This window comes from Notothenia rossii (assembly GCF_949606895.1).
Source record: "Notothenia rossii genome assembly, chromosome: 8".
Lineage (NCBI taxonomy): Eukaryota > Metazoa > Chordata > Actinopteri > Perciformes > Nototheniidae > Notothenia > Notothenia rossii.
The window spans coordinates 54,666,024-54,692,690 of NC_136906.1; the positions used below are offsets into that span (position 1 = coordinate 54,666,024).

The 26,667-nt window shown below is 41.9% G+C and overlaps 1 protein-coding gene across 2 annotated transcripts; it reads left to right on the forward strand.

The window, feature by feature from the left end:
* Nucleotides 1-6,695: 6,695 nt before the first annotated feature.
* LOC307016695 (uncharacterized protein) lies at nt 6,696-23,066 on the forward strand. Of its 2 annotated transcripts, XM_079645934.1 has the most exons (12): nt 6,696-7,082; nt 17,223-17,382; nt 17,555-17,819; nt 17,919-18,180; nt 18,262-18,433; nt 20,470-20,540; nt 21,358-21,538; nt 21,626-21,874; nt 21,997-22,168; nt 22,249-22,373; nt 22,493-22,540; nt 22,640-23,066. In XM_079645934.1, the coding sequence occupies exons 1-12, from the start codon at nt 6,807-6,809 to the stop codon at nt 22,897-22,899; spliced, it is 2,241 nt and encodes a 746-aa protein (XP_079502060.1). In that variant the 5' UTR covers nt 6,696-6,806; the 3' UTR covers nt 22,900-23,066. The 2 variants fall into 2 exon arrangements, with proteins under 2 accessions (XP_079502060.1, XP_079502061.1); XM_079645935.1 differs by lacking the exon at nt 22,493-22,540 and having other exon boundaries at nt 6,697-7,082.
* The last annotated feature ends 3,601 nt before the right edge of the window (nt 23,067-26,667 follow it).

A 26,667-nucleotide genomic window follows, 5' to 3' on the forward strand; every position in this document is an offset into this window, starting at 1 on the left:
GCTCCAACACATTGTATTTGATATTCCTAATGGGCGGGACATCTCAACAGCTAACCAATCAGAGCAGACTGGGCTCCGGTTTCAGACAGAGGGTGAAAAGAGGTGCTGCAGCACAGATAGTATGAGAAAAATAAAGACCTTCGGAGACAATACAAAATATTGATCAGTTCACCTTTAAGTGGATGGCATTAACACAATCTACTGAAAATAATCAATGTCAGGCTGAAAAATCCCACGAGTGCTTAGAAAAATGCTGGCCCTTGAAACATTTGAATGACCCCTGTTATAGTACATTAGCTGTCAAATACGGTTTGATGTGACACACAGTTAGGAAGCAGAGATGGTCCCATGAGTCTCGATGTCACACAACCTGTGTTTATCCTGTCAGGGATACTGCCTCCATTCCCATGCTAACACTGTGGCAGTCTCTTTACCTGGGTTTCTTTTCAGCGTTATATTAAACAGGCAACCGCACATAGAAATATACCAACACTGTCATTGCTTTATCACATGACCTCGGGACATCCTTCTGGTGTTTTCTGGAACGTCTATACTGTCTCATATTGAGTCATGCCCTTTACATGGATTTGTTTTTATGTTACAGAGTGAGGACACATTTCCCCTGTCAGCCCCCGGGCTCAACATCAAGGCCGCTGGCCCCCTACTGACATTGACTCTCACCCCATAGACATGATGCTTTACATTAATGCACATCATGTAAGCAAATCTTATTCATTTTAATAATGTGAATCCCGACCATCCCTATACTCTGCACATTTCTGTTCAAAGCTACCTCGTTTTAAATCAGCACAGCTCTCCTCTTAAAATTCCATTACTGCACATATTTTATTTAACTTTTCTGAGGATTTTGTCAAATTTTAAGAGCAATGGCAACACAAGTCGATGTTTTCTCTCAACAGCCCGTCTGGAGGGTCCCCGTCATATCATCAGAAAAATGCTAAATAGACTGTAGTTTTTTCGAACCAAAATATGTCACTATCACATCACATGATGCCTCTGGATGAGGTAGGTACCACATATTTTGCAGCAAGAAACAATCTGCATTTTAGAATTGTTTAGAATAACAGTTATTTATAACTGAGTTGAGTCTTCAAACAGAACAGGAGGTTATTAATTAGATATACTGTGTAACTTACAGTATACCTGTACCTTGCTAAACTTTACCCTCTTCATTTTATTTAAGCCTGCACTTTTTTGCCTATTTGGGCAGCACAAAGTTGATATAGTCTCAGCCTAGACAGTTGTTTTGGCTATAATGTTGTCCTGTTTAAACATCCAGCAGACACAAGCTGACATTATTGTTCATAAGGAGGCTTCGTTCCGGCCACCGGATAATTGTAAACCAAATGTTCCCTCTCCTATTAGCTTTGGTCTCCATCAACTCCCAAACTGAATTTCTGGCCTTTTCGCTGCTAAATTATCCGCTCATTATTTTTGGTGTTTACCACTTTGCGTGTCCTCATTCAACCGACATTGATCTGACATTCATCTATTGTTGATTAAAATATTGAGTAGTGAAGGGATCAGAGTAAATTAAACGGGTCTCTAAATGTCATTGTCTCACTTCTGTTCTTCTTTATTCCAGGTTGTTGCGGTCTAATATCCTCTTATGAATTACATGGTAAAAGGGTCTGTTTCTTTTTGGATGAGCACAGGTTATTAGCATTTTTATATTTTGCTCGAGGCAATATTTCCTAAGATGAAAATGCTTGAGGCCAGATGAAAGAGAGAAGCGAAGGGAGATCTGGTTAAAATATCTTTACAGCATCCTCCAGGAGGAAAAGTCACCTCTTTTCATTTCACATCGTAAGCTAAATTGTCGCAAGGAACTGAAGTCATGTCAAAGTTCAGTCAAGGAGATGAAAGGACAGTATAAAGTTGCTAAACGCTTACAAGGATAGGAGCATAATACCTCCTTGTCCAATGTTTCCAAATGTGTTTCAAACAGGCAATAAAAGGGAGCTGTGGTGTGTTTGTGGACCTTGTTGCTTGACTAATCTGTCTTAATTAGCAAAAAGGTCCTCAGTGGCTGGTGTGCTTTTGCACTTTAGCTCAGTGTTACGGTCTAAGAAGCTGAGTAAACCTGATAACAGTTACAAAGAAGCCGTGGAGAATAAGGAAGGTGAGTCAAAGTCGGCAGCTCTCGTCTGCACGAAAGACACAGGGACGAACGAATGAGTCCAAAAACGATGGCGTCTGGGAGACGGTGGTAGTGGCTGAGGGGATTGAGAAAATCGACACTACAAATATGACAAGACTAATACTAAAAATGAACTTATTACAACATTTCAAAACAATGACGAATACCATGCTACAGGGTATAATTAGGATTATCATGGCAGAGTGCACCACCTCGGGTGATCTCATGGGGAAGCAGATGTATGCAAAATGGAGACAAATGTGATGAAACAAGTTAGGGTAGAAATGTTCCGCAGTGACAAAAAATAAAAGGCTAATCAAGTCGAGTCAACAGCAGTATGCTACCTAGGCTAATGTTCTTTTTAATGGCTGATAGGTTTACTGTTGTTTTGTCTCTTTTACTGGCTACTGCAGTTGCACTCTGAATCATCTATATTACCTTGAAAATATTTTACCTCTTGAATTGGTTTGCAAGCAGGTAGGAAGGTTTAAAGAGGTTCGTAATTGAATTTGTGTCTCTACCGGGACATGTCTCCATGCTTTAATGTTCAAAAAGCTCTTTATTTTTCTCATACTGCCTGTGCTGCAGCACCTCTTTTCACCCTCTGTCTGAAACCAGAGCCCATTCTGCTCTGATTGATTAGCTGGCCGGCTCTGTTATGATTGGTCAACCACTTAGAGATGTGTCGGAAATGTCCCACCCGTCCGATAGCATATCACGTACCATGTGTTGGAGTGGTAGCCAATAGAAGCATGTTACGTAGTGATGTCATAATGTTACAGAAGTAAACAAAGGAGTCCAATGGAGGCGATTAAGGCACTCCTTTTGGAGGGAAGTGTTTGCAGACCATTTAAATGCACAAAAACCTATAACACAATACAGGAAAACCGAAACTCCTAAAAAGTATATTGAGGCCCCTTTTAAGACTCTTTCAGATCTGTAAAACACTCACATTACCAGTTAATCAGGTTTAAAACAACCGTACCGACCAAGGATTTCTGCTCTGGGAGGGGTTGGTCGTGCATAAGAAACTGCTGTCGTCTGAGGCCAATTTGAATACCTCAACTAGCAACAAAGGAGCTCTTAAATAAATGAACCCAATTCCCAGATGTGCCTTTAAAGGGGCAATTTGCCAAGCGTATTGTTCCAGCCTCCATGTTGTGTATTGATTAGCACTTTGAATGAAGGTGAACTCCTGGAAAGGCTATAAAGTGGACCTTACCGTGTCTGCTTTACTTTTCTGGCAAAAGTTCAGGCTCCTGGAGGTGTTTCTCACATCTTACATAAAAATGGCAATTAAAAGCAAGTATGAAGAGATATAGCTTGTTGCGTGCGCTCCCTGTGGCCCTTTACCGGCCTCATAACCCATGAATAGAGTGTTTCTCTCTTGGTCTCTTTGAGCAAAATGCTGATCCAGCAAGCTGTGCCCTAAACAGATAGGCCCTGGCACATTCAGAAAGGCACAGACTGCTTTGCCGTTTCTTTGCTGCTTCATCCCTCAAGGCTCACAACATCACAGCCAACAACACAGGAGCAAAGCTTGTTGAAGAATACGGCCAAGGTCGGGAAAGATTTAGCTAAACTGATAGATATTCCGAATGATGGTGCGGCATGTCTCTGGGACTCTCTCTGATAAACTCTGCTGGAGAGGAGGGATGGTGTGACTTTGCAGCAAAGCTTACTCAGACAACACTCAATGCTCTCTCTGCCAGGGCCCTAATCGAGTTCTCTATAGTCAGTCACATTGTGTACAAACGGCAATGCTGCAGGTGCTACTGGAGTCAGGGAAAAGTACAACCACAGGAATTACATGGAGCACGACCGGGACATTGCAGCAGGATGTTCATCTGCAGGTGTGACTCACCCTGCTACATCCACACTGCTTTTATCCTGCATGATTTGATTACATGCTGAGTGAGGAACATCTTTCACACCTTACTCCGACAATGTTATCTGTACCGTAGTGCCTGGATGGTCATTTTTTATGTTTTGGGTCCAGTAATGTCATAATGATCTCCAGGTTAATCTACCAGAGATAATGTACATAGCAAGTACCTTTTGATTTATTTCATTTTCAAAAAGCCTAAAAATGTATTAGTTAACTAGTCTCAAAAAGGACTATTCAGACAGTAAAAACTGTCCTTTATGGTTATTGATGAGCTTCATAATCCTTAATAATAAAAATCATCGTGGCTGTGGTCCTGGATCATAAGTCCTGGATGGATATCTTCGTGGACTCATCTTCCTTTTATAGACACATGCATTTCCAAACATTTGGACTACCTATGTTGTAAATGTATTATCTTTTCAATTTACAAACGGCATCTATTGCACGTCTGTCCATCCTGGGAGAGGGATCCCTCCTCTGTTGCTCTCCCTGAGGTTTCTCTCATGTCCCCCTTTAAACTGTGGGTTTTTCTCTGGAAGTTTTTCCTTGTACGATGTGAGGGTCTAAGGACAGAGGGTGTCATATTGTCATACTGGTATTCTGTACAAACTGAAGTCCACTGAGACAAATTTTACATTTGTGATATTGGGCTATATAAATAAACATTGATTGATTGATACAGTGTGTGACTATCATGTGATAAAAGAGGAGAAACATTAAATTACTCTGCTGCTGATCATCTTAACATGTAATCATGTCAATGTTCATTTATATGTTGGTTTATATTTTGTATGAGCAAATAATCTGTATCTCTAAAGTAACTAAAGCTGTCAAATAATTGCGTTGGAGTAAAATATGGATTCAGAAAATATAATGGAGTAGAATTTTAAAGTAGCATTAAAAGAAAAATATTCGGTTAACGTACAAGTAACTCCAAATCGTACTTTTAGAACATTGCTTTAGTACATTTACTATAACGTTCCACCCCTGGGTAAAATGCAACGTTGCAATCTATAACAAATATCATAGAATGTTTTTCTTCTTGCTAAAAAAATGAAACTACAAACAATACTTTCAGCTTTCCGTTATCAAAATCCCAAATCCTGCATTGGTGTCAAAGCTATAACTTTTTTTAAGCAGTTCTGCTTGCAGCGGTATGGGGAATCTTTCAGCATCAGTTTTGCACAGGAAGTTAGAGCCAAACTGGATTAGAATGCAATCAATAGTATTGATCAATGATTCATTTCAATCATTAGAAAGGAATCCTGTGTGGGCTTAAGTAAATGTAAACATCTATCGGCATCTGAATAAAAACATGGCATGTCTCTCTTCAGCCTCTATGCTGGACAGCTGCAGTGATGTAAAGTTACTGAGGTACTTGTACTCTACTTGAGTATCTCCATGTTTTGCTACTGTGTACTTCTACTCCACTACAGTTCAGAGGTAAATGGTGCACTTTTACTACATTACGTTTATTTAATACCTTTAGTTACTTTACAGATGTGGATGAATGATGTGAAATCTAATCAAGTGTTAAATCAGACTTTAGTTCCACCTGGATTCAATTCACAAGTTACCCTGCAGTATACAAAGTAATTCAAACTAGCACCACCTTTACCAGCTTTGAGAACACTTTCATGATCAATCATTATAAAACATATTATATGTTATTCTGAAATGGACCAATCTGCACAATGACTACTTTTACTGTCACTACTTTCACTATATTTTGATGATCATACCTTTTTACTTTTAATTGAGTAACATTTTGAATGCAGGACTTTTACTTGTAACAGAGTATTCCTACACTCTGGTACTTCTACTTTTACTCAAGTACAAGATCTGAGTACTTCTACTTTTACTCAAGTACAAGATCTGAGCTACTTCTCCCACCTCTGGACAGCTGAACATCCTATTATGAAAGCTGAAAGGACAAACTGTTATGATGAATCCATGCAGCAAGAGAGGAAGGAAGTTAAAGATTGCCATCAAGTGGTGAAGCTGAGGATAGGCTGATATAAACCAGTGATCACTAAAGAATGGAAATATATAAAAGGTTGGGAGGGTTACTTTAAAAATGTATTCTCTTACATTTCTATTTACTTTTATAACAAATCAGTAACCTCAATAAAAGTAATGATACGTGATTACTTTCCATTACTTTTGGATTACCTCAATATCAGATACAATGCAAATAAATATATATATACAAAAATATATATATATTATGCAAGATAACAGAACAATATAACTTTAGAAACCAAGGTATTTAGTATAAAAAAAAGATTTTATTGATAGAAAAACCTGCCCTTCACTCAGCATATTCAGGCAGCAGCATGTGCACCAACACTGAAACACATGAGCACATACTACAGCTTAAAAAAGCAGAAATGAAATATGAGCTGAAAATGCTCCTTTTTAGTTTAACACACACAGTTATGCTCACACACACTATTTTATGAACATATAGGTTCACCTACTGAATTAAAAAAGAACAAATTAACTAAAGAAAGTGAACCATAAAGCAGATTCAGGCAGTAGGCGTATAGATTCACACTACAGAAACCACATCATGCACAGAACCCCCCAAACGCCTCGTTGATGGTCCTTTGTGTTATTCCATAGAGTGGTGACATCACTATGTTACTCATTTGCATAGCCCCATCCCCCTCACGCTTCTCTCGGCCTGCTCCGCAGCACAAGCTTGTCAGAACCGGACCGAGCAGAACCCAAGTGGTTCCTAAACACTGCGACACCATGTCGAGAAGACGCTGTTTCATGCGCTGCGAACGGAAACTCCCCTTGTTTGGACTACCGAAGGAAGAGGAGTTGAGGAAGAAATGGCTGCAATTCATTTTCATCAGTATTCCCACACAGTTCAACCCGAACCTATCATTGTGTTCCCAACATTTCACCGACGACTGCTTCATGAACCACACACAGTTCGTAAACGGATTTTCGCAACGTTTACACATGAAATACGGGGCAGTGCCTACTTTGTTTGGTGACCCTGGCAATCCAGTGCCACAACTTGTAAGTCATCTTTGATATTACTTGTGGAGTTGCTAACACAGTGCTAGTCTCAGCTAATTTGCTAGCTAATGTTATGAAGTTCAAACTGTAGAGCTTATCTGCTTTATTTCAACCAACTCTATAAATATGGCGGTGTTCTTTTCCGTTCACAACATGTTGAAATGTGCTCTAGTGTCGTCGGTGTATTGTTACAAGCTTTTATGATACGGTCTCTATCAGCTGTAGCTTAGCTATCTTGCTAACGTTAGCTGAGTTAACAATAACTCTGGCGCTGTTGTTCCTGCCCAGTCTCTGTTCTCATTTCACAGTTGCGTTATTGCCAACCAACACGACCGAAACCACCTTAGCCAACATACATTGTGTGACATATTTTACTAACTTGCTAACGTAAGACAAGTTGATACTATCACCGGTGTGTAAGATACACAGACGTGTGGTGGGCGTGGACTTTGAGGACCCAGTGACCACTTTTGATAGCTTCTCCTGCATGGATGTTCTCCCTGGCCCTTTCTCATTTCACTAATTACCCCTCCTTGACTCCTCGGTTGCGGTCGAATAGTCCAAAAATCAGCTCCTAACGTCTATCCCTTGACCTCTGTGTGAAACGTCACGGGGTTAAGGGATAGTGGATAGGATAATTCAAAAGGACTTAGGAGAAGAGGCTGCGATACTTTAGAGAATCGGACTGCACTTTCACTATCCGACTGCACTTTCACTATCCGACGTGTTTATGATGCGCCAGCGGAAGTCATAAATGTGCGTCTGCCGCTGTGGGAAAACTACAGTTTTCTATACAGCGGACTACAACATGGATGTATAATAAGAAGGAGGGACTACTGTAAACACATCTGGAGACTCTGCACCGTGCTCTGATGCTGTTGCTTTATGCTTTATGAACGTGGACAACAGAGAAACATATTCTTCATGACCAAAGTTGGAATTGAAATAAAAAAGGAAAGTAACATCTATCACTGTGTACATCACCATTCAAACATCTTTTTAAAAGTTGAACAAACCCCACACAGCTCAGTAGAGACTGTGAAATGTTGACCTTATTTGATAATCTCAGTAAAAACCAACGTTCATATTTCTCTTTTTGATCATAATACGTTCAAAACAAAGCACTACCACATACGTTTTAATAAGCAGCGTAACTTTCATGATATAATTTCTCGGTCATAATCGGTTATTTCCGTGAACGGCCAAATGTTGTGTGACGGCAAATGCTGCGGCTGCAAGGCATTGTGGGGCAGCATTTTCTCCTCTCCTTTCGTAAAGGGAGGTCCAGTGGTTCCTAAACTAAAGGAGGTTATAAAGGAAGTTTGAAACCTCCTTTCCTATCATCCAGACTAGAGAAGCGGTTTTCAAAGTGTGAGGCGCCTCTCCCTGGGGGGTGCCAGAGAGCATCAGGGGAGGCGCAGCGTGAGGAAAAAAGAACGAGAAAAATATGAATAAAGTGTCACTTGCACACTTTTGTCTGTCTGTGGAGACAGAGTTCCCCTAACTCGCCAAAAATGCTGTAAAAGTGCTAATTTCCTTCACCTCCACCTACCTGTGTGAGTGCGGGTTTTCCGCATTGACTTTGATCAAAGGCAACTACCGGTCAAGGCTGCAGCCAGAGGATGCTCTGCGTTTATTCCTGTCTACATTGCATCCCCGCCAGAGTCCTGTACGGGTCTGATTTTCAAGACCTGCTCCGCCCGTACCCGCGACATGCAATACCGAACCCGCCCCGCCATCCGCACATATTGCCAATTAGTTCCGCAAACCGACCCGACCCGTCAGCACAAGATCCGCAAACCGACCCGAACCCGCATATCCTATGAGCAGTGAAAACATGCAATTGTTAACACACGCACTTGTGTATTTGGCTCAAAAAGCGTGGGATTTCGGTTATTTTCTCCATCTAGGATGACACCAAAAGCCTTCCAGACGTTGGATTTGGCTCTGGAGGAAGAGTTATTTATAATGCTGTATTCTTCACCTCAGCCATTTCGAATGTGGCGCGCTCAGCAGCAGATTGATGCGGTGCAGTTGTTATGATTATGCGCGGTCCTGCGGGAGAGGTCTGAGGAATCTTTAAACATTAAATACAATTATTATTATTTAAATATATTTATTATGCAACAACCCGCGACCCGACTCGCATCTTCTTTGTTTTACCCAGAACCGAACCCGGACTATTTTTTTTTTTTTAAATACCACCCGCTAATCACTTTTTTTGCGTGTCACCCGTCGGGTACCCGACCCAATGCAGGACTCTGATCCCTGCATCATAAGCCTCTGCGCATCAAAGACGCAGACTCATTGCTCCCACTAAAGTAGGGGTGAGTGTAATAAAGAGGCCAAGTTGACATTCAGTGTGTTACAAATTGCATACTTAATAGCCTACATAAGCAGAGGTGGGGAAAGTACTCACTTCTACTTGAGTAAAAGTACCAGAGTGTAGGAATACTCTGTTACAAGTAAAAGTTCTGCATTCAAAATGTCACTCAAGTAAAAGTACAAAAGTATTAGCAAAATATATACTTAAAGTATCAAAAGTAAAAGTATTCATTGTACAGATTGGTCCATTTCAGAATAATATATATGATATGTTTTATAAAGATTGATCATGAAAGTGTTCTCAAAGCTGGTAAAGGTGCAGCTAGTTTGAATGACTTTGTATACTGCAGGGTAGTTTGTAAATTTACTCCAGGTAAAGTCTGATTTAAGAATTGATTATATTTCAAATCATTAATTCAAGTCTGCAAAGTAACTAAACGTATAAAATAAGTAAAAGTACATGATTTACCTCTGAATTGTAGTGGGGTAGAAGTACAAAGTAGCTTAAAATGGAAATACTCAAGTAAAGTACAATTATCTCAAAATTGTACACTACTTGAGTAAATGTCTTAGTTACTTCCCACCTCTTTACATAAGTTACATCACCTTTGTTGTGTTAATTGCACATTTTATTAACCTATTTATATTTATTAACACAGTGCACAAATTAAATTCAAATATGCAATACCGCTAGACATATTCATTACAGACATAGGGAAGGCAACACAGCAAGTAGACATAACATCTAGGGTCAGGGAATACAAAGCTGAAAGTATAAAAGTAAAAGAAGGATATTATGTTCAAGGTTCAAGGCTTTTATTGGTTATACGAACATAGCTACAGTGTAGTTATGACAATGAAAATCTTAGGTCACAGGTTCCTCCAACAGTGCAACACAATAAAACAGAAAAACGTGCGCGAGTAAATAGTAAATACAAAAAGAAAAATAGTCCATGTTGAACCTCCTCAGCCTGCGGAGGAAGAAGAGCCGCTGTCGAGCTTTTGTGGTGATGGTGTTTGTGTGAAGAGTCCATGTCAGGTCGTCAGTGATGTGGACACCGGGGAACCTGAAGCTGTTGACTCTCTCCACCGTAGTCCCATTGATGGTAGGGATGTAACGATACCAAAAACTCACGGTACGATAATATCACGATTAAAAAGTCTACGGTACGATATTTATCGCGATATTGAAAAATAAAGAAAAAAAATGTGAATTGTTTTTTTGTAATCTTTTTTTTCAAATCTGATTTGTGCAGCATTTTAGTAGGATAGTAGTATTTTAAAGTGTCAACAATATAATAATCAGACCCTGCAATAGACTAAATCAAGTTTCACTTTAGTTTTTCAAGTAACTCAACTCTAACTCACTAACTCACTCACTCAGCATCATCAAGGTTATCTTTTAGGAATATGAGCATGTCCAAATTTCGAGGTAGAAGCTGGGATGTTTGGGCGTTTACAATATCCGCTGCTGTGGAAAAAACGATCTTGCTTGGTACTGATGTTGCTGGGACAGAGAGATATGCTTTGGCCATGGGTAACAGTGGGTAAAACTGTGCATTGTCTCTCCACCACTTCAAAACAAATACAGTTTTTGCCAAGAAGGGGAGGCTTATTGACAGGGCGAGATATAAATATACTGTTGGTACTCAGTGCATGACACTAACGGCCCGTCTACACTACAGGCATCGAAAAATGCTTTCAACGCTTCGCCCATTCACTTGAATGGGGTGACGTAGAAGATTTTTAATCTTCGCCGAACTGCATTGTGGGGAGCATGGCTTTGCAAGCATCACGAGCATCTATCGGCATCAAAAGTTGAACAATGTTCAACTGTTGAGGCTCGATGCTTGGAATCAGCCAATCAAATCCCGTTTATGCAAATCCCGCCAGTGCAAGCGCTAGCCAATCAAACCGCGTGCAAGCTGGAAGAGACAGAGTTCATTTCGTCATATTCCAAACGAGATATTACGGTAGCAAATCACCCGGTTATTTACGGCCAGAACTATTTACCGGGATACAAACCGGAGGAACCAGGCATGGAGGGAGGTGGCAGAGACAGTGGGTGAAACTGGTAGGTTTTTCGCCTGTTTGGAGAGTTTATATCCAGTTTACTTCGTTTTAACATTGCTATTGCTTTGTATGTCGGGGGCGGGAGATTCATGTGATTGGTTGTTGGTCGCGTTGCTCGCAAAAAATCGCCAAGCTTCAGACAGGCCCAGCTTCAAGATTTTGTTATGCCTGTAGTGTAGACGGGCCGTAAGGATTTTGGGCCTTGTGGGCCATCTAAGCTAATTAACAGATGGCCCTGAGCCCAATAGAGATTGCCCTGAAAAATGTGCACGGACGAAATGACGCACGGAGGGTTTGGGGGGCCTCCCCCTAGAACAGCGGTTTTCAAAGTGTGAGGCGCGCCTCCCCTGGGGGGCGCCAGAGAGCTTCAGGGGAGGCGCAGCGTGAGACACAAAAGAACTAGAAAAAGACGAGTAAAGTGACACTTGCCCACTTGTGGCTGTCTGTGGAGACCGAGTTCCCCCACCTCGCCAAAAAGGCTGTAAAAGTGCTCATTCCCTTCACCTCCACCTAACTGTGTGAGTGCAGGTTTTCCGCATTGACTTTGATCAAAAGCAAGTACCGGTCAAGGCTGCAGCCAGAGGATGCTCTGCGTTTATTCCTGTGTGCATCAAAGTCGCAGACTCATTGTTCCCACTAAAGTAGGGGTGAGTGTAATAAGGAGGCAAAGTTGACGTTCAGTGTGTTACCGGGAGCATATAAGGATTTATCCACCATGTTGAAAATGTAAAAAAAAATATGTCTTGGGAACACGGCGTGCGGAAATATACGGGTTGTGCTGCAGCTAGATGTGCCTGTCCTCTGTAAGAAGGTGTAGGCGACTGACATGCAAGGAAGAACGGCTGTCCACAGGCTGTTCCAACTTTAACAACTGTATTAACTTCCAGGGTAGTGAATTGAACATGCAATTGTAATTGGGTGTGTGGTATATTTTCTTGCACGGACACGCATGTTCCGCAACACACAAACTGAACAACACTCAATTTTCCGATCGCTACCAGCGTCCTTGCGATCTTGTTATAATAACAAGTGCACGTTACTGATGCAATATGGTTGAGACCATTCGGGCTTATTCTAGAGGGGTGCAAGGAATATTCCAAGTAGTGGGGGAGTTTTATACAATATGTTTAAAACATAAAAATAAAAAGGTTTTTAAAAGTTATTGTTTGATGTTTTAAGGAGGTGACGCTACTCAGCCAATCGAATTGGTGCAGTCAGCACGATAGATTCAAACACACACAGAGACGAGACAAGAGGAGAGAAACAGTCGGAGTAATTTCAAATGGCGGAAGGTAGACAGCGAAAACAGAGCATTTAATTACATTTTCTCTTACTGGACCTCTTTGAAATGCAATTGAATACCCCTGCATTATAGCAACAACAACAATAATAATAATAATAATACCAGCAATAATAATTGGGAGGGGGGCTGTTCTTATGTTCTCTGAGGGGAGGCTCACCTACCCACACTTTGAAAACCCCTGCCCTAGAACATTTAGATTTTTGCAGGTCTTAGATGCTGTCTGGTACATTCTCTAGACTGAATTATTAGATGAACCAGCACAATATTATATTGTACAATTTCAATTGTATTCTTCATTTCACTTGTTTGTTTGTGTTTGGTCGCTTGCATGCCCTGTATAGCTATAAGAAATACTTAAGTTGTTGGTCAAGAAACTTTCCATCTGATGAAGGCAAATGCCTTCCCAGATGTAAAAAAGTAGAAAACATTACATTCAGTTATAACTGCCAAAACAAACATTATTTACACTATTATGGCCCCTGTTAAAAATGTTTGTAATGTTATCTACTGTAAGTTGGTCGAACGAATGCCTCCTCATCTGGAAGCTGACCGAGCAGACCCGAGCAGCAGGGTTATGGCTAGAAAGGATCCGTCTTGTGTAAAACTCTCGCGAGAGTTTGGCTGAATGTCACGTGGCTGAATGTTTACGTTTGGCAGGCAAACTTTCAGTTATGATCGTTAACATCAGTTGGCCACAGCAAATTATGGTGAGAAGCTAAACTAACTATTAATTATGTCAATGACAGGGAGTGTGATTGTTGAAATAGGGCGTTAGCGGTCTTGTTGGTGTTCAAAGAAGAATGACAACACTGTAGATCACCAACACTATGGTTTATTTTTTATTCACAGGCAAGTCAACGTTGTCGCAGTAAAAGTCCCAAGATAGCTCCTGGTGCAATAAAATGTTCCCTTGCAGTGTTTTACTATTAAGTCTGATGTTTCTCTATTAATATTGCTGCTGTATTAATGTGTATGTTGCATCATGTTACTGCTGTAGATGTGTTTCCGATCCACTCCGATTACAACGAGAGTTACAATGAGAACGTGACGTCATATTTACACTAGACGGATCCTTTCTAGCCATAACCGAGTAGCTAGCAGGGTTATGGCTAGAAAGGATCCGTCTTGTGTAAAACGCTCGCGAGAGTTTGCAATTCACATGGCTGAATGTTTACTTTTGGCAGGCAGCCTTTCAGTTACGATCGTTAACATCAGTGGGCCACAGCAAATGATGGTGAGAAGCTAAACTAACTTAATGTCAATTACAGTGAGTGTGATTGTTGAAATAGGGTGTTAGCGGTCTTGCTGTTCAAAGTAGAATGACAACACTTTAGATCACCAACACTATGGTTTATTTATTATTCACAGGCAAATCAACGTTGTCGCAGTAAAAGCCCCAAGATAGCTCCTGGTGAAATACAATTTTCCCTTTCAGTGTTTTACTATTATGTCTGATGTTTCTCTATTAATATTGCTGCTGCATGCATGTGTATGTTGCATGATGTTACTGCTGTAGATGTGTTTCCGAGCTGCTCCGATTACAACGAGAGTTACAACGACAACGTGACGCCATACTTACACAAGACGGATCCTTTCTAGCCATAACCGAGCAGCAGTCGAGAGGAGCTGAGCGCAACCGCGAAGCACACAACATGGCGACATCAGAGTTCCCGTTAGCCGACAAATCTACATCCCTTCGGTCAAAATGTCCGGTCAAAATAATTTCCCTTTAGCGCAATACCGCTTCAGTCGCGCCACTTATGTGACAGACAAGAAGAGTATGTGACAGACACGTCAAGTTCTAATGTCTAACACTTAATGTGGAGAAAGAGATGTCTTGTATGGGTTGATTGTGCGTTGATCTGTTGGTAATGCCTCAGGGTTCCGGTGGGCATGTAAACAAATGCATAATGCTGCGCTATACTTTGTGGCCTCACCCAGTTGCATAGCGACACTTATTGTTTAGGTGTCTTTTAATAAGCAGGTAGTCATATCATTAGCTAGAACTAGCTGGATCTGATCGATATGGACATAAATGCGAGTGAAGTCTAATCTGATGGGAGAGAGAGATCAGCTGCTGCTGACGAGTCGACACGCAGCTCCGCATGATCACATGCAGCGGTGAGCGGAACAAAACACACACGTCAGGTTAGAATATCACACGTAGCTATTTTAATTACCTCTCAAACTACCTAAACTAGTTATAGATATGTTTAGTTTTACTGTCAGGTCACTCATTCCTGGATCCGCGAGCTGCATGATACTGGCATAATAGATTGCCCGATCGGGCAACCAGCAGTGAGGCTTCATTGCCCGAGCTAACTACTAGATGGTCCCAGGCCATCAGGCAGTCGTTAATGTCGAGCCCTGGTACTTGTCAATGTCTCTAGGTATGTACATGTAGCCCTGTAAATACGATGTCCTTTATTGTTATCTGTTGTTTTATGTTCATGTTGTAACCTACTTGCTGCCATGTTGGACTGGTCTCCCTTGAAAAAGAGATGGATGATCTCAATGGGACCATCTGGTTGAATAAAGGTTTAAAAAAAAAAAAAAGATTAAAAAAAATATATTCGATATATCGTTACATCCCTAATTGATGGTGATGGGGGCGTGTCCCTCTCTCTGCTGCTTCCTGTAATCCACAATCAGCTCCTTGGTTTTGCTGACGTTGAGATGGAGGTTGTTACCCTGGCACCAAGATGTCAGGTTTTCTACCTCCTCTCTGTACGCCGTCTCATTGCCTCTGTGATCTGGCCGATGGCGGTCGTGTCATCAGCAAACTTCACGATGCTGTTGGAGCTGTGTGTGGCCACGCAGTCGTGAGTGAACAGGGAGTAGAGGAGAGGAGTGAGCACGCAGCCTTGAGTGGCTCCGGTGTTGAGGATCAGGGTGGAGGATGTGATGTTTCCCACCTGCACTGCCTGGGGTCTGCCCGTCAGGAAGTTCAGGATCTAGTCACAGAGGGCGATGTTGAGCCCTCGAGGTCTCTGAGCTTGATGACCAGCTTGGAGGGCACAATGGTGTTGAAGGCTGAACTGTAATCAATGAACAGCATTCTCACATATGTTCCTCTGGTCCAGGTGTGAGAGGGCAGTGTGGATGGTGAGGGCTATGGCGTCGTCTGTGGACCTGTTTGCTCCGTAGGCAGACTGCAGGGGGTTATCTGGATATATGTGTGCTGCACAGTGTAGTGTGTATCATTGTCATGAAAGGCAAACAGGTGTGTAGTCTTTAATATAAATCATGATCGCTGCAGATCACAACTTGCCGCTAGCTGCTTTCAAGCTGTGTGTAAACAACGTGTGTTTCACTTATAGGCTGCATGAAGGTATAAACAGGTCTTAAATCAACTTGGCATCAGATAAATAGCCATACACAGATGTTAAACTGACAACAAGAACACTAAAGAGTTAATGAGGTACTGTTTTGAACAGGTGTACACATTTACTTTCTCAGTCTTTTGTCCTTACTGTAACTTTCTTGAGTTAGGCTTCTCAATCACAGCGTCACACACGCACTGAATGTGCAGCAAAGTGTTCCTGTGGAGTTATTTAAACCAAAAGATGAGTGGGAACATGAGGCAAAACAATCAAAATGTTTATTTCCTGGTAAGTCAGCAATGGTTCCTCAAAGTCCACGCCTACCACTCTGACACATTCGAATATCATCAGTTAATCTTGCACACCGGAGCTTTTATAAATGCAATCATTAACTGTTCTAATTTCATAGAATCTTTACTTTTCTGACCAAAATCAGGTCAGCAACTTGGATGTCCTTTTACTTGGTGCCATGTTAAAATGAGGTTCACTATAACGTTGCATATACAACAGTGTCACTACTTCCTTCCTTTTTTTCTATCAAGTCGCCTTAAACAGACAGTTTTGACTTGTGATCTTTCCTTAATTTGTTTTGCTTACAGTTGTGATGACTTGTTTGGCTTCCGATGATGTGTTGATGCTATGCAAATCACGTTTAATCTAAATTAAATAATACACTTTTCACATACTTTCATCAAAGAAAATAGCCATTTAGAATAGTCAAACAAATCAAAACAAGAGTCAAAACTCAAATAAAATAATAAACAACTTAGACTTCTTTCTTTCTTTTACTTTGTGTAAGCTAATATACCTTTGCGGTTAAAAGCTCAACAGCATCTTTTGCACAGGTTTCCTATCTCTTTGTCTCTTCAGAGGCTGGCGCCGAGGGAATTGTAGTCTTTTATAGTGTCTTGACGACAGAGGTCACGAATAGGCGACATTTTGGCCTTCTTTTATAAAAACAAAAGACTGGCTCTAACAAGCAGTGTAGTTGTTCTTGATGTAAGACTGGGCCGTGTTTGTGCAACACAAGCTTAATGTGCTTTTTAGTTTCTGAATATTCATCAGATGCAAAATTAATTTGATGTATCTAATTGCCCTTTCTTTTAATAAAATCAGATCATCGCACCTTTAGCCAGATTCCATGATGTAGGATGCCAGACTGACGCTCCACAAACCATGTCAGTGGGCACGAGGGTTTTGATACTTCCAAAAAAGGTGACGGTCGGCACACAGCTGGCCTGGGGAACTCTGAAGCACAGGCACGTGAGAAGCAAAGGTATGTAACTTGGTTTTTGTGTTTGAGATGCAGTACCTGTAAAACAAGTTAGTTATACATGAGTCATAAGTTGATATTCAGTGCACTTAAGATTTAAAAAAGGCCCAGCAGAAATAACATGAAGCAATGTTATAGCAGTGACATATTTGTGTATTTTTCCTTTCATTCACAGGCAGCCAGACAACAGAGTCCTCTCACAAAGTTGGCAACGAAACGTTTTCCAGTCACCCAGGTTTCCATTTGCCCTCGACATCTATAGAGACACCAGGTTTGAGGCCAAGAAAGAGGCCTCGTCTTGAGTTGGAGTACGATATGGAGGAGGAAGGAGAGGAGGAGGAAGAGGATGTATGGGACCCTACCAGAGAGGTCAAAAGTGAGCCTAAGGAAGCAATGTACAGCCCTGTTGGCTCTGTCGTTACAGAGGGATCCGAAACGCCGTAAGTTTGAATATCTTAGTGAAATATTCCTAGGAGGTATTTGCACAGCAATATTGTAAATATTAAGCCAACGTCTTCATTTCTTCTGTTTGATGTTAGACCCACGTACAGCGACTGCAAGTACATCGTTTTTGAGAGTTGCCTCAAAGAGCTGTTCGACACCTGTCCTGTATGTAAGAGGAGCTGTGAAGTCCTGCGGCGACGGATGGGGACGTTCGTGGCATTCACCCAGCTCTGCCAGAACTGTACTTACTCCAGACAGTGGCAGAGCCAGCCTGTGGTCGGGAGCACCCCCGTTGGAAACCTCCAGATCTCAGCAGCCACATATTTCACCGGGTCATGCTTCTCCCAACTGGAAAAGGTATCGCTAATGCCACCTTTAGCATGTGAACATTTCAATCGGGGCACCTTTTTTTACAACTTTTTGTCATGTTTTTCGTAGATATGCAAGGCCATGCATCTCCAGATTTTTCCATATGACACCTTCAGGAAGCATGCTAGGAGTTTCTTGCAGCCTGCTGTTGTCTACAAGTGGAAGGTGGATCAGCACAATCTCTTGCAGCAGCTACACCAGGGTGGAAAGGTCGCAGTTGGTGGAGATATGCAAACAACGGGTAAGCCAATACTCTGACCAAAAAGACCTGACAGGTCTGTTTAAAATAAAGCAAACAACTTGTACATTAAATGGTGTTAAAAGTAGGGCTGTCAAGTTAACGCGTTAATAACATAAAAAAATTAACGCCACTAATTATTTTAACGCGATTAACGCATGTGTATTTTTTGTCCTCGGCCGCCCCGTAGTTTCAGAGCGCATCGAGTTTAAAATACCATCTAAAAGCTGATGCTGACAGCCCCTCTCCTGCTGCCCGCTTGCGGTAGACTACACTTCCATGCTCACTGGCAGGCACCGACTGGCCATCGGAAGGACCGGGAGGGTGTGTGTATGTGTGGCATGAGAAAGAGACCTTACGTGTATTGTTGTTGTTGTTGTTAGCATCTGGTGCTAGCTAGCTGCGCTAACGGATATAAGGAGCTGTTTAAATGAAAACAGAGGAGTGACATTTCGCCGACAACTGCGCCGAGCACTTCACTTTATGCAGGTAGCCAGTAGGCTTGGGCGGTATGACGGTATTACGGTATACCAGGGTATTTCGAAATCACGTCGGTTTGATTTTCAATACCGTGACGTCACAGACTGTGCGCCAAATCACAGATGCGTTTCATTCTATTACACTGACACGGAGTTTTGACAGGGACGACATTGGTTGTAATGCACAGCACGCGCCAGCAGAGGGCAGGGGAGGGCAGTCCGTCTTTCCCGCTCTCAGAGATCAGCACAGAGCTGAGCTGAGCAAGATGGCGGCAGCATTTGCCGGCCCCGAACTCGCAGAACTAGTAAAAAAGAAAAATGCCTCTGCCCCTGTTTGGGACTATTTTGGGTTTACTCCCAATGACTTCGCCAGTGACTTCATCCAGCACAACGAGAGACAGAGGCACTTCTTTCGGAATGTTTAAGACGGGGTGAGTGAGTGTTGACATTTTTTAATCCTATGCAACTGGTTGATGGTTTTGTAGTCGAGGTCGGACGGTTTTAAAAACGAAAGCATTTACGTGCTAAACATTCACGCGAGTAATCCAATGAATCAAATGGAAATAAGGTTTTTAACACATGCACGGAATAATATTGCCAAACTAGTTAGTGAATATAGCAAACTTTATTCAATAAGTCAAGTATTTACTCCCGGAAATCTTTATGTATGATGATATATTGTTAACTTAGCTCACAATGGAAACAACGTCGGACATCTACAAACGCGTCCTGTATCCGATCTCGAAATGTGCCATTTGCACAATGTGTCATGTATGCAGCCCTTGTTTTGCACTTGCGCGCACGCCGCGGCACTTTGCGAGCGTCTACCGGCTCGGTCTGCATTTTACACCGAACATATAATATACCGTTCGAAACATCTATTTGCCGCCGTTCGAACGCCACCTCACTCAAGTCGACCCAAGTCATACCGTCATATACCGTATACCACGGTATGATGTCAGCAAGGTGTGACGGTATGAAAGAAATGATACCGCCCAAGCCTAGTAGCCAGACAGTGGGACATTGTGGGAAAAGTCAGCACACTCAGCACGGATAGTGCGCGCAACATGATTGCAGCGTCCAGGCAGCTCCCGTTCGAGCATATGCCTTGAGTTGCACATAGCTCCAACGACCCATCACACACACACACACACACACACACACACACACACACACACACACACACACACACACACACACACACACACACACACACACACAGACACACTTTGTATTGTATTATTGAATGAGAGTGGTTCCAGATTGAATTGAGGCGAATATTTGTAATGTTCAGAGGTTGTTATGTTTAATATTCATGAGAATATTTGTCATTGTTCTAATGATAATACATATTTGTCCACTCATATGTTGATAAGAGTATTAAAAACTTGAAAAATATTCCTCTAAGGAACATTTAGAACAGATAAAAAATGTGCGATTAATTTGCGAGTAATCGTGATTAACTATGGACAATCATGCGATTAATCGCGATTTAAATATTTTTAATCGACTGACAGCCCTAGTTAAAAGTCTTACCATTGTCTGTTGTGTTGTTTTTAGGGAAAAAGTATGGCAGCTACACTCTGATGCACCTGGAGAGCAACCGCATTGTGGACCTGCAGCTCGTTCAGGTGTGTTACAATTTTCTGCATTTTTTTTTTTTGTATGCTTATTTCACGAGGCCCTATTCTCCTTTTTTTTGGTTTTCCCTTTCCTGTAGTGTGTTATATAGGTTGTTGTGTATGTAAAGGCTACATTCGGACTCCTTTGTTTACTTCAGTAACATAGTGACATCACTATGTCACACGCGTGCTGGTATTGTCTAGCGCTCAAACACATTGTACGTGATAGGCTAAGGGGCGGGTCATCTCTGACAGTTGCCCAATCACCACAGAGCCGGCCAGCTAACCAATCAGAGCAGACTGGGCTCTGCTTTCAGACAGACGGTGAAAAGAGGTGCTGCAGCACAGGCAGTATGAGAAAAATAAAGAGCTTTTTGAAGATTAAAGCATGGAGACAAGTCCCAGTAGAGACACTACATACTGGTAAGAACCTGAAAGTGAGCAGAATAGGGCCCCTTTAAGTGTATGTAGCCTCACAGTGTACTCCAGTCAGTGTATACATGTATCTTGTGCGAATTACTCCACTTTTTTTGCTTTCTCACGGACATGCAATTCATAGTTTTCATTTTGTTGCACTGTTGGAGGAGCCTGTGACTTACATCTTTCATTGCCATATCTACACTGTAGCTTATGTGCACATGACAATAAAGCCTTGAATCTTGAATCTAGTGAAAATCCCCGTGGAATTACGGAAGGACTCAAACTTAGTTATGTTATTAATTTGCGTTAATTTTTTCCTTTTTCTAAACGTGTAAATGTTTCCAGATTAATTGAATGTGTTAACACGTTAACATTGACAGCCCTATTTATTTATTTTTTCTACCAGAGCAATGAAGTAGGAGGTAGGATCCACATGGAGAAGGAGGGGCTGAAACGCTGCCTGAATGTTCTGGAGTCTAACTGTTTGCCAGTGGAGTACATCGTGACAGACCGCCGTCCACAGATCCAGAGGTTTCTGAGCGATCGCAACATCACACAGTTCTACGACGTGTGGCACTTTGAAAAAGGTGAATGTTTATCACTGTATATCTCATCCAATACACTGTGTGTTTTGTCATTGTATATTCATTTAACACATGTGTACATTCTTGCAGATTTGTCCGTGAAACTTAAAAAACTGTCGCAGAGCAAAGACTGTGGGGTGCTGAAGAACTGGCTGCGCAGCATCAAGAACCACGTCTACTGGACCGCAGTGTCCTCAACTTCAGGGCCCGAGAAGGTGGCCAAGTGGACTTCACTGGTGAACCATGTGCAAAATGTACACGTGCACAAAGACCCCATCTTCCCCAAGTGTGAGCATCCTGTCAAAGTGTCCCGGGATGAAAGTAAATATGTCAAACCAGGTATGTATTCATATATATGACTCCAAAAAGAACACCCACAAGAATAATTTCAACTATCTCTTTTGAAATACTGGTTGATCTTTTTATGGACTGTTTTTTGTGGATTGTTTTTTTTATCTAAGGTTCAATTGCATTCAACAAATTGGAAAAAGTTCTCGTAAACAAGACAGTAGTGGGGGATGTAGAGAAGCTGAGTCATCACAACCAGACTGCATCTCTGGAGGCCTTCCACAGACTCATCCAGCGCTTCGTGCCAAAGAATGGGGTTCTCCCTTTCATGGAGATGTTGTGCAGGTAACAAACTATTAGTGGCTAAAAATTACAACAACAAAATCAAATTGTTGTTCATTCTAATTTGCTATTCTGTTTTGCAGGTTGTATTTAGTAGTCATGCATTTTAATGAAAATGCAAACCGTGAAGTGGTCTACAAGGTCGTGATCCTTGAGGACTTCAAGGGTGAATGCATCACCAAGCCAGTGAAAACAGAGCCAACACACAGTGAGTCCTAACATTGTTTTATTTAAAGAGGCTCTATTATCCTTTTTGGGTTTTTTCTTTTCCTGTAGTGTGTTCTATAGGTTTGCGAGCATGGTCTGGAACAAAGTCTTGCCTTTCAGAATATGAACTTCAACTTCAGCGATCGCCGTCTCCTTTCACTCTGAAAAGTAGATAGATCACCTCACAAATACGTACAAGGAAGACAGATTCAGAAGATTATAATTGAAAAGCAGGCATGTAACTCATTTGAATGAATTTTTTTACAGATTACGTGGATGACCTGATGAGGCTGGTGTTTGATGAGGTGCTGGAGGACCCAACTCCTTTTGTGGAGGAGTTAAAGTCCATCCCCATCCCCGGGGAGCGCTCCTCACAGCAGGAGAGGCCTTCGAACCGTGAAGAGGTTCCCCACAACGTATCCAGCCAAGTGATGTTAGGAAGCCAGACTACTAACCTGCTGGTGCAGCAAACCCCCGGAGTATCGGGAATACAACCCTGGTTTATCATCCTGAACGCCCCCAGCTGACAGGGCTGCAGATGAAAAGATGAGACCAGACACTTTTAGCTGTACAGATACAACCGTCTCTTCTTTGTTGATATGTATATAGCTGCTGATTTACACATGTTTTATTCCGTTTTTCAACTTAAACTAAAATAAATTCACTTTGAGAGAAAAGTAATTTCTCTTTCTGAGTTTCCTTGCTTAGTTATTTGTGTCCTATGGTATAATTAACATACAAGTTCAGATTTGTTTTAACGGTTGACTCTCATAATACTTCCTCTTATTCAGTGTGATGCCTTATAAAAGGCAAGCGCTAATTAACATTAAATGTATTAAGTGTTTGAAGTTTGCTGGTGTAACAACCAAATGGAGATTTTCGTTTTAATCCTATAAAGTACTGACCACACTTCTCTGTGTTGGAATTCAACAGACACTGGAATGGAATGGCTGTCATACAGGTAGAGATTGAGATTTAAGAACAATTTGGAATTGTTTCCAGAGCTGTACATCTTTATTACAAGCATACTCCAACATGTTATTGTCATGTCATTTACCAAAGTACAGTTTTTACCTATGGTTTTTCCTCTAGGCAATATTTGACCTATATTTGTTATTGTCAGCACGGTTGGTTAAATGTTTAAAGCATATAGAAAATGTGTACTGCTAGTGCTGCCATTCTAAAGAGAAAGTAATTAAAGCTGTGTAAATAGATGTTTGGCCACATGGGGGCAGCAGAACAAGCTGTTGGCACTAGACTGAAATATGATCTTCTAAAGCAAATAGCTTGTGTTGCTATTCACTTGTGAAGCCACAATGAGACACAAACAATGTATTTGGAGGCATATTTGTATTCAATTTATAAGGTCCTTTTAGCTCTGTTTTGGTGTCCACCGATACCAGAGGCAAATACCTCAGTCTGTAACTGTCCAATTCTCCACCATGCCAACAACTAGCAAGTCCCTTACCTCTTTACTCTAGCTGGCAGCAAGTAGTTGTGGATTAGGGAAGCAATGTGGGAGCCTAAATATATAATATAAATAGCAGTTTCTAAAAAACAAACAGCCAAACAAGATGATAATAAATAAGTTATTGTTATTACAGTGCAGCTTTATGCCATTATATGATGGTCTGGTTTTAGCTCTAACCTACGGTGGCTGTTAGGGGACACAGCTGAGACCAGCTAGGGTTTGGTGATGTCCGGGGATTATATGATGATAAAATGGCCCACGGTCACTGGGAACGTACCTAAAATTGAAGTTTTATTGGCTTATTTTAACAATGTGATCGTTTTTTTCCTTCCGATCTGACTAGGTAAGCTAGGTTAGCTAGCCCTACATGTCAACAGGTGCTCCGGTCCCAGCTGTGTGCATCATGTTTTAGTGTTTCCGTTCCGTTGTGATGTATTAGTTTTGTATATTTTTCTTTATTCAAAGGTTGGGCATTATGAGGGTTGTTCCAATGTTTCCCAGTTGATGAGAGAATAAAAAAAAACAATATTTGAGATGATGGAAGCTTTAATAAAAACAGTCTTCCTCTCAGGTTTCACTGGTGCGCTCTGAACTCAGCACCTTGTGTCAAATGCAGCTTTAGAAGACTGCATTTGCAATTATAATTATTATTATTTGGACCGTTCAAAAATCATTATAGAAGATATTTGCTCCGGCATTATACACAACACTATAATCTGAAAATGAAATCCCTCACCGTGAGTTCGGCTTTTCATCCAGTCCTCGTATGTGAAAAGCCGTTATTAGTGGTAATAATTATTGCTTTGGAACAATAGCCATGGGCAGGTTGGGCAGAATGTTTCCACATAAACTGCTCGGTGTGTGTCTTCACTTTCTGCTGGAGCCGCTCATTCTCTGTGTGCAAACGTTTTGCTGATTCTCATTCATTTGCTTTTCTCTCTAAATGAATCCTTTCCTAAAGTGGCTGTGTTTAATGGTTGATAAGCCACTGTGTGTACAGTATTTGTATAACAGAAATAAGTGGATAAATAAAAGAATACATAAATGCCGAAATATATCGTTGAAAAAAAAAAAAGACATGAATAGATAAATATATTTAGTGTATTTCTCCTTTACATTCAGACCACCCACATCATTAGCATTCAATAAATACATAAATAAATATCTGTAAGTGAATGTAAATGTAGAAATACGTTAAATAATTGAATTGTCACGTTCACAGATGGAGTCGGAAACAGGCTTCTAGTTATTAGGCTTTAATAACTCTTATTTTCTTTGAAGATCACAGGTATAGATATCACTTGAAGGTTCAACCTCGCACTCCCTTAAGCTCTCACACACCCACTTTTATAACCCATACTAGTCACCACTTCCCGCCCTCCCCCGTCTGCTCCCCCAACCACAGGCCCGCCCTCAACCAGTATCCCGGTACAGCTCTATGATTGGCAGAGAGACGGGGGATACTTGAGTGACACCCTCACCATCCTATCAGAGTCGCTACAGTATTTATTTATATTGTAATTTTTGAAAAGGTATTTATACATTAATATAATAATAATAATAATAATAATAAATGGGATTTATATAGCGCTTTTCTAGACCCAAAGACGCTTTACATTATGAGTCAGGTCGACAAACAAAACAAGAACAAAAACACAAACAAAAACAAAAACAGAAAAGCAGTCAGGAGGATGTTGGTTCAGAGCGGGGAGGGGCGGGTTTAAGGATAAGCAGAGTTGAAGAGGTGGGTTTTGAGACGGGACTGGAACAGGGTGAGGGAATCAGACTCACGGAGGTCTTGGGGGAGGGAGTTCCAGAACTTCGGGGCTGCCACAGAGAAGGCTCTGTCCCCGAAGCTCCGGAGTTTGGCCTTGGGGATTGAGAGCAAACCGGCTGAGGTGGATCTGAGGGACTGGGGTGGTCGGTAGAGGATGAGGAGGTCAGTGAGGTAGGGTGGGGCCAGATGGTGGAGGGCTTTATAGGTGAGGACCAGGAGTTTGTAGTGAATGCGGTGTGAGACGGGAAGCCAGTGGAGTTCTTTGAGGACCGGGGTGATGTGATGCCATGATTTGGTGTGGGTGAGGAGTCTGGCGGCTGCGTTCTGGACATGCTGGAGTCTGTTGAGGGATGTTGTGCTGATGCCGAAGAGGAGTGAGTTGCAATAGTCAAGGCGGGAGGAGATGAAGGCGTGAATGAGTCGCTCAGCTGCGGGGCGGGTGAGAGAGGGACGGAGTTTGGCGATATTGCGGAGGTGGAAAAATGAGGTTTTTACAACTTGGCGGATGTGGGGGTCAAGGGAGATGGTGGGGTCGAATATCACGCCAAGGTTGCGTGCCTGGGTGGAGGGGGAAAAAGGGGTGCCATCGATGGTGAGTGTCAGGTTGGGGGTTTTGCTGAGGGTGGATTTGGAGCCGATGAGGAAGAGTTCAGTTTTATTGCTGTTGAGTTTGAGGAAGTTGTGTTGCATCCAGGATTTTATTGCAGTCAGACAGGATTCGATGTGTGTGAGAGGGGGGTTGTGGGGGGATTTGGTGCTGAGGTAGATCTGTGTGTCGTCAGCACAGCAGTGAAAGTTCAGGTTGTGATGGCGGAGAATCTGACCAAGGGGGAGGATGTAGATGATGAAGAGGAGGGGGCCGAGTACTGAACCTTGGGGAACACCTTGGGTGACTGAAGCTGTGGTAGAGGAGTGATTGTTGAGGGAGATGAAGTGGGATCTGTCGGAGAGGTAGGACTGGAGCCACCTGAGTGCAGTACCTTCGATACCGATATCCCGGAGTCGGGTAAGCAGGATGGTGTGGCTCACGGTATCGAAGGCTGCACT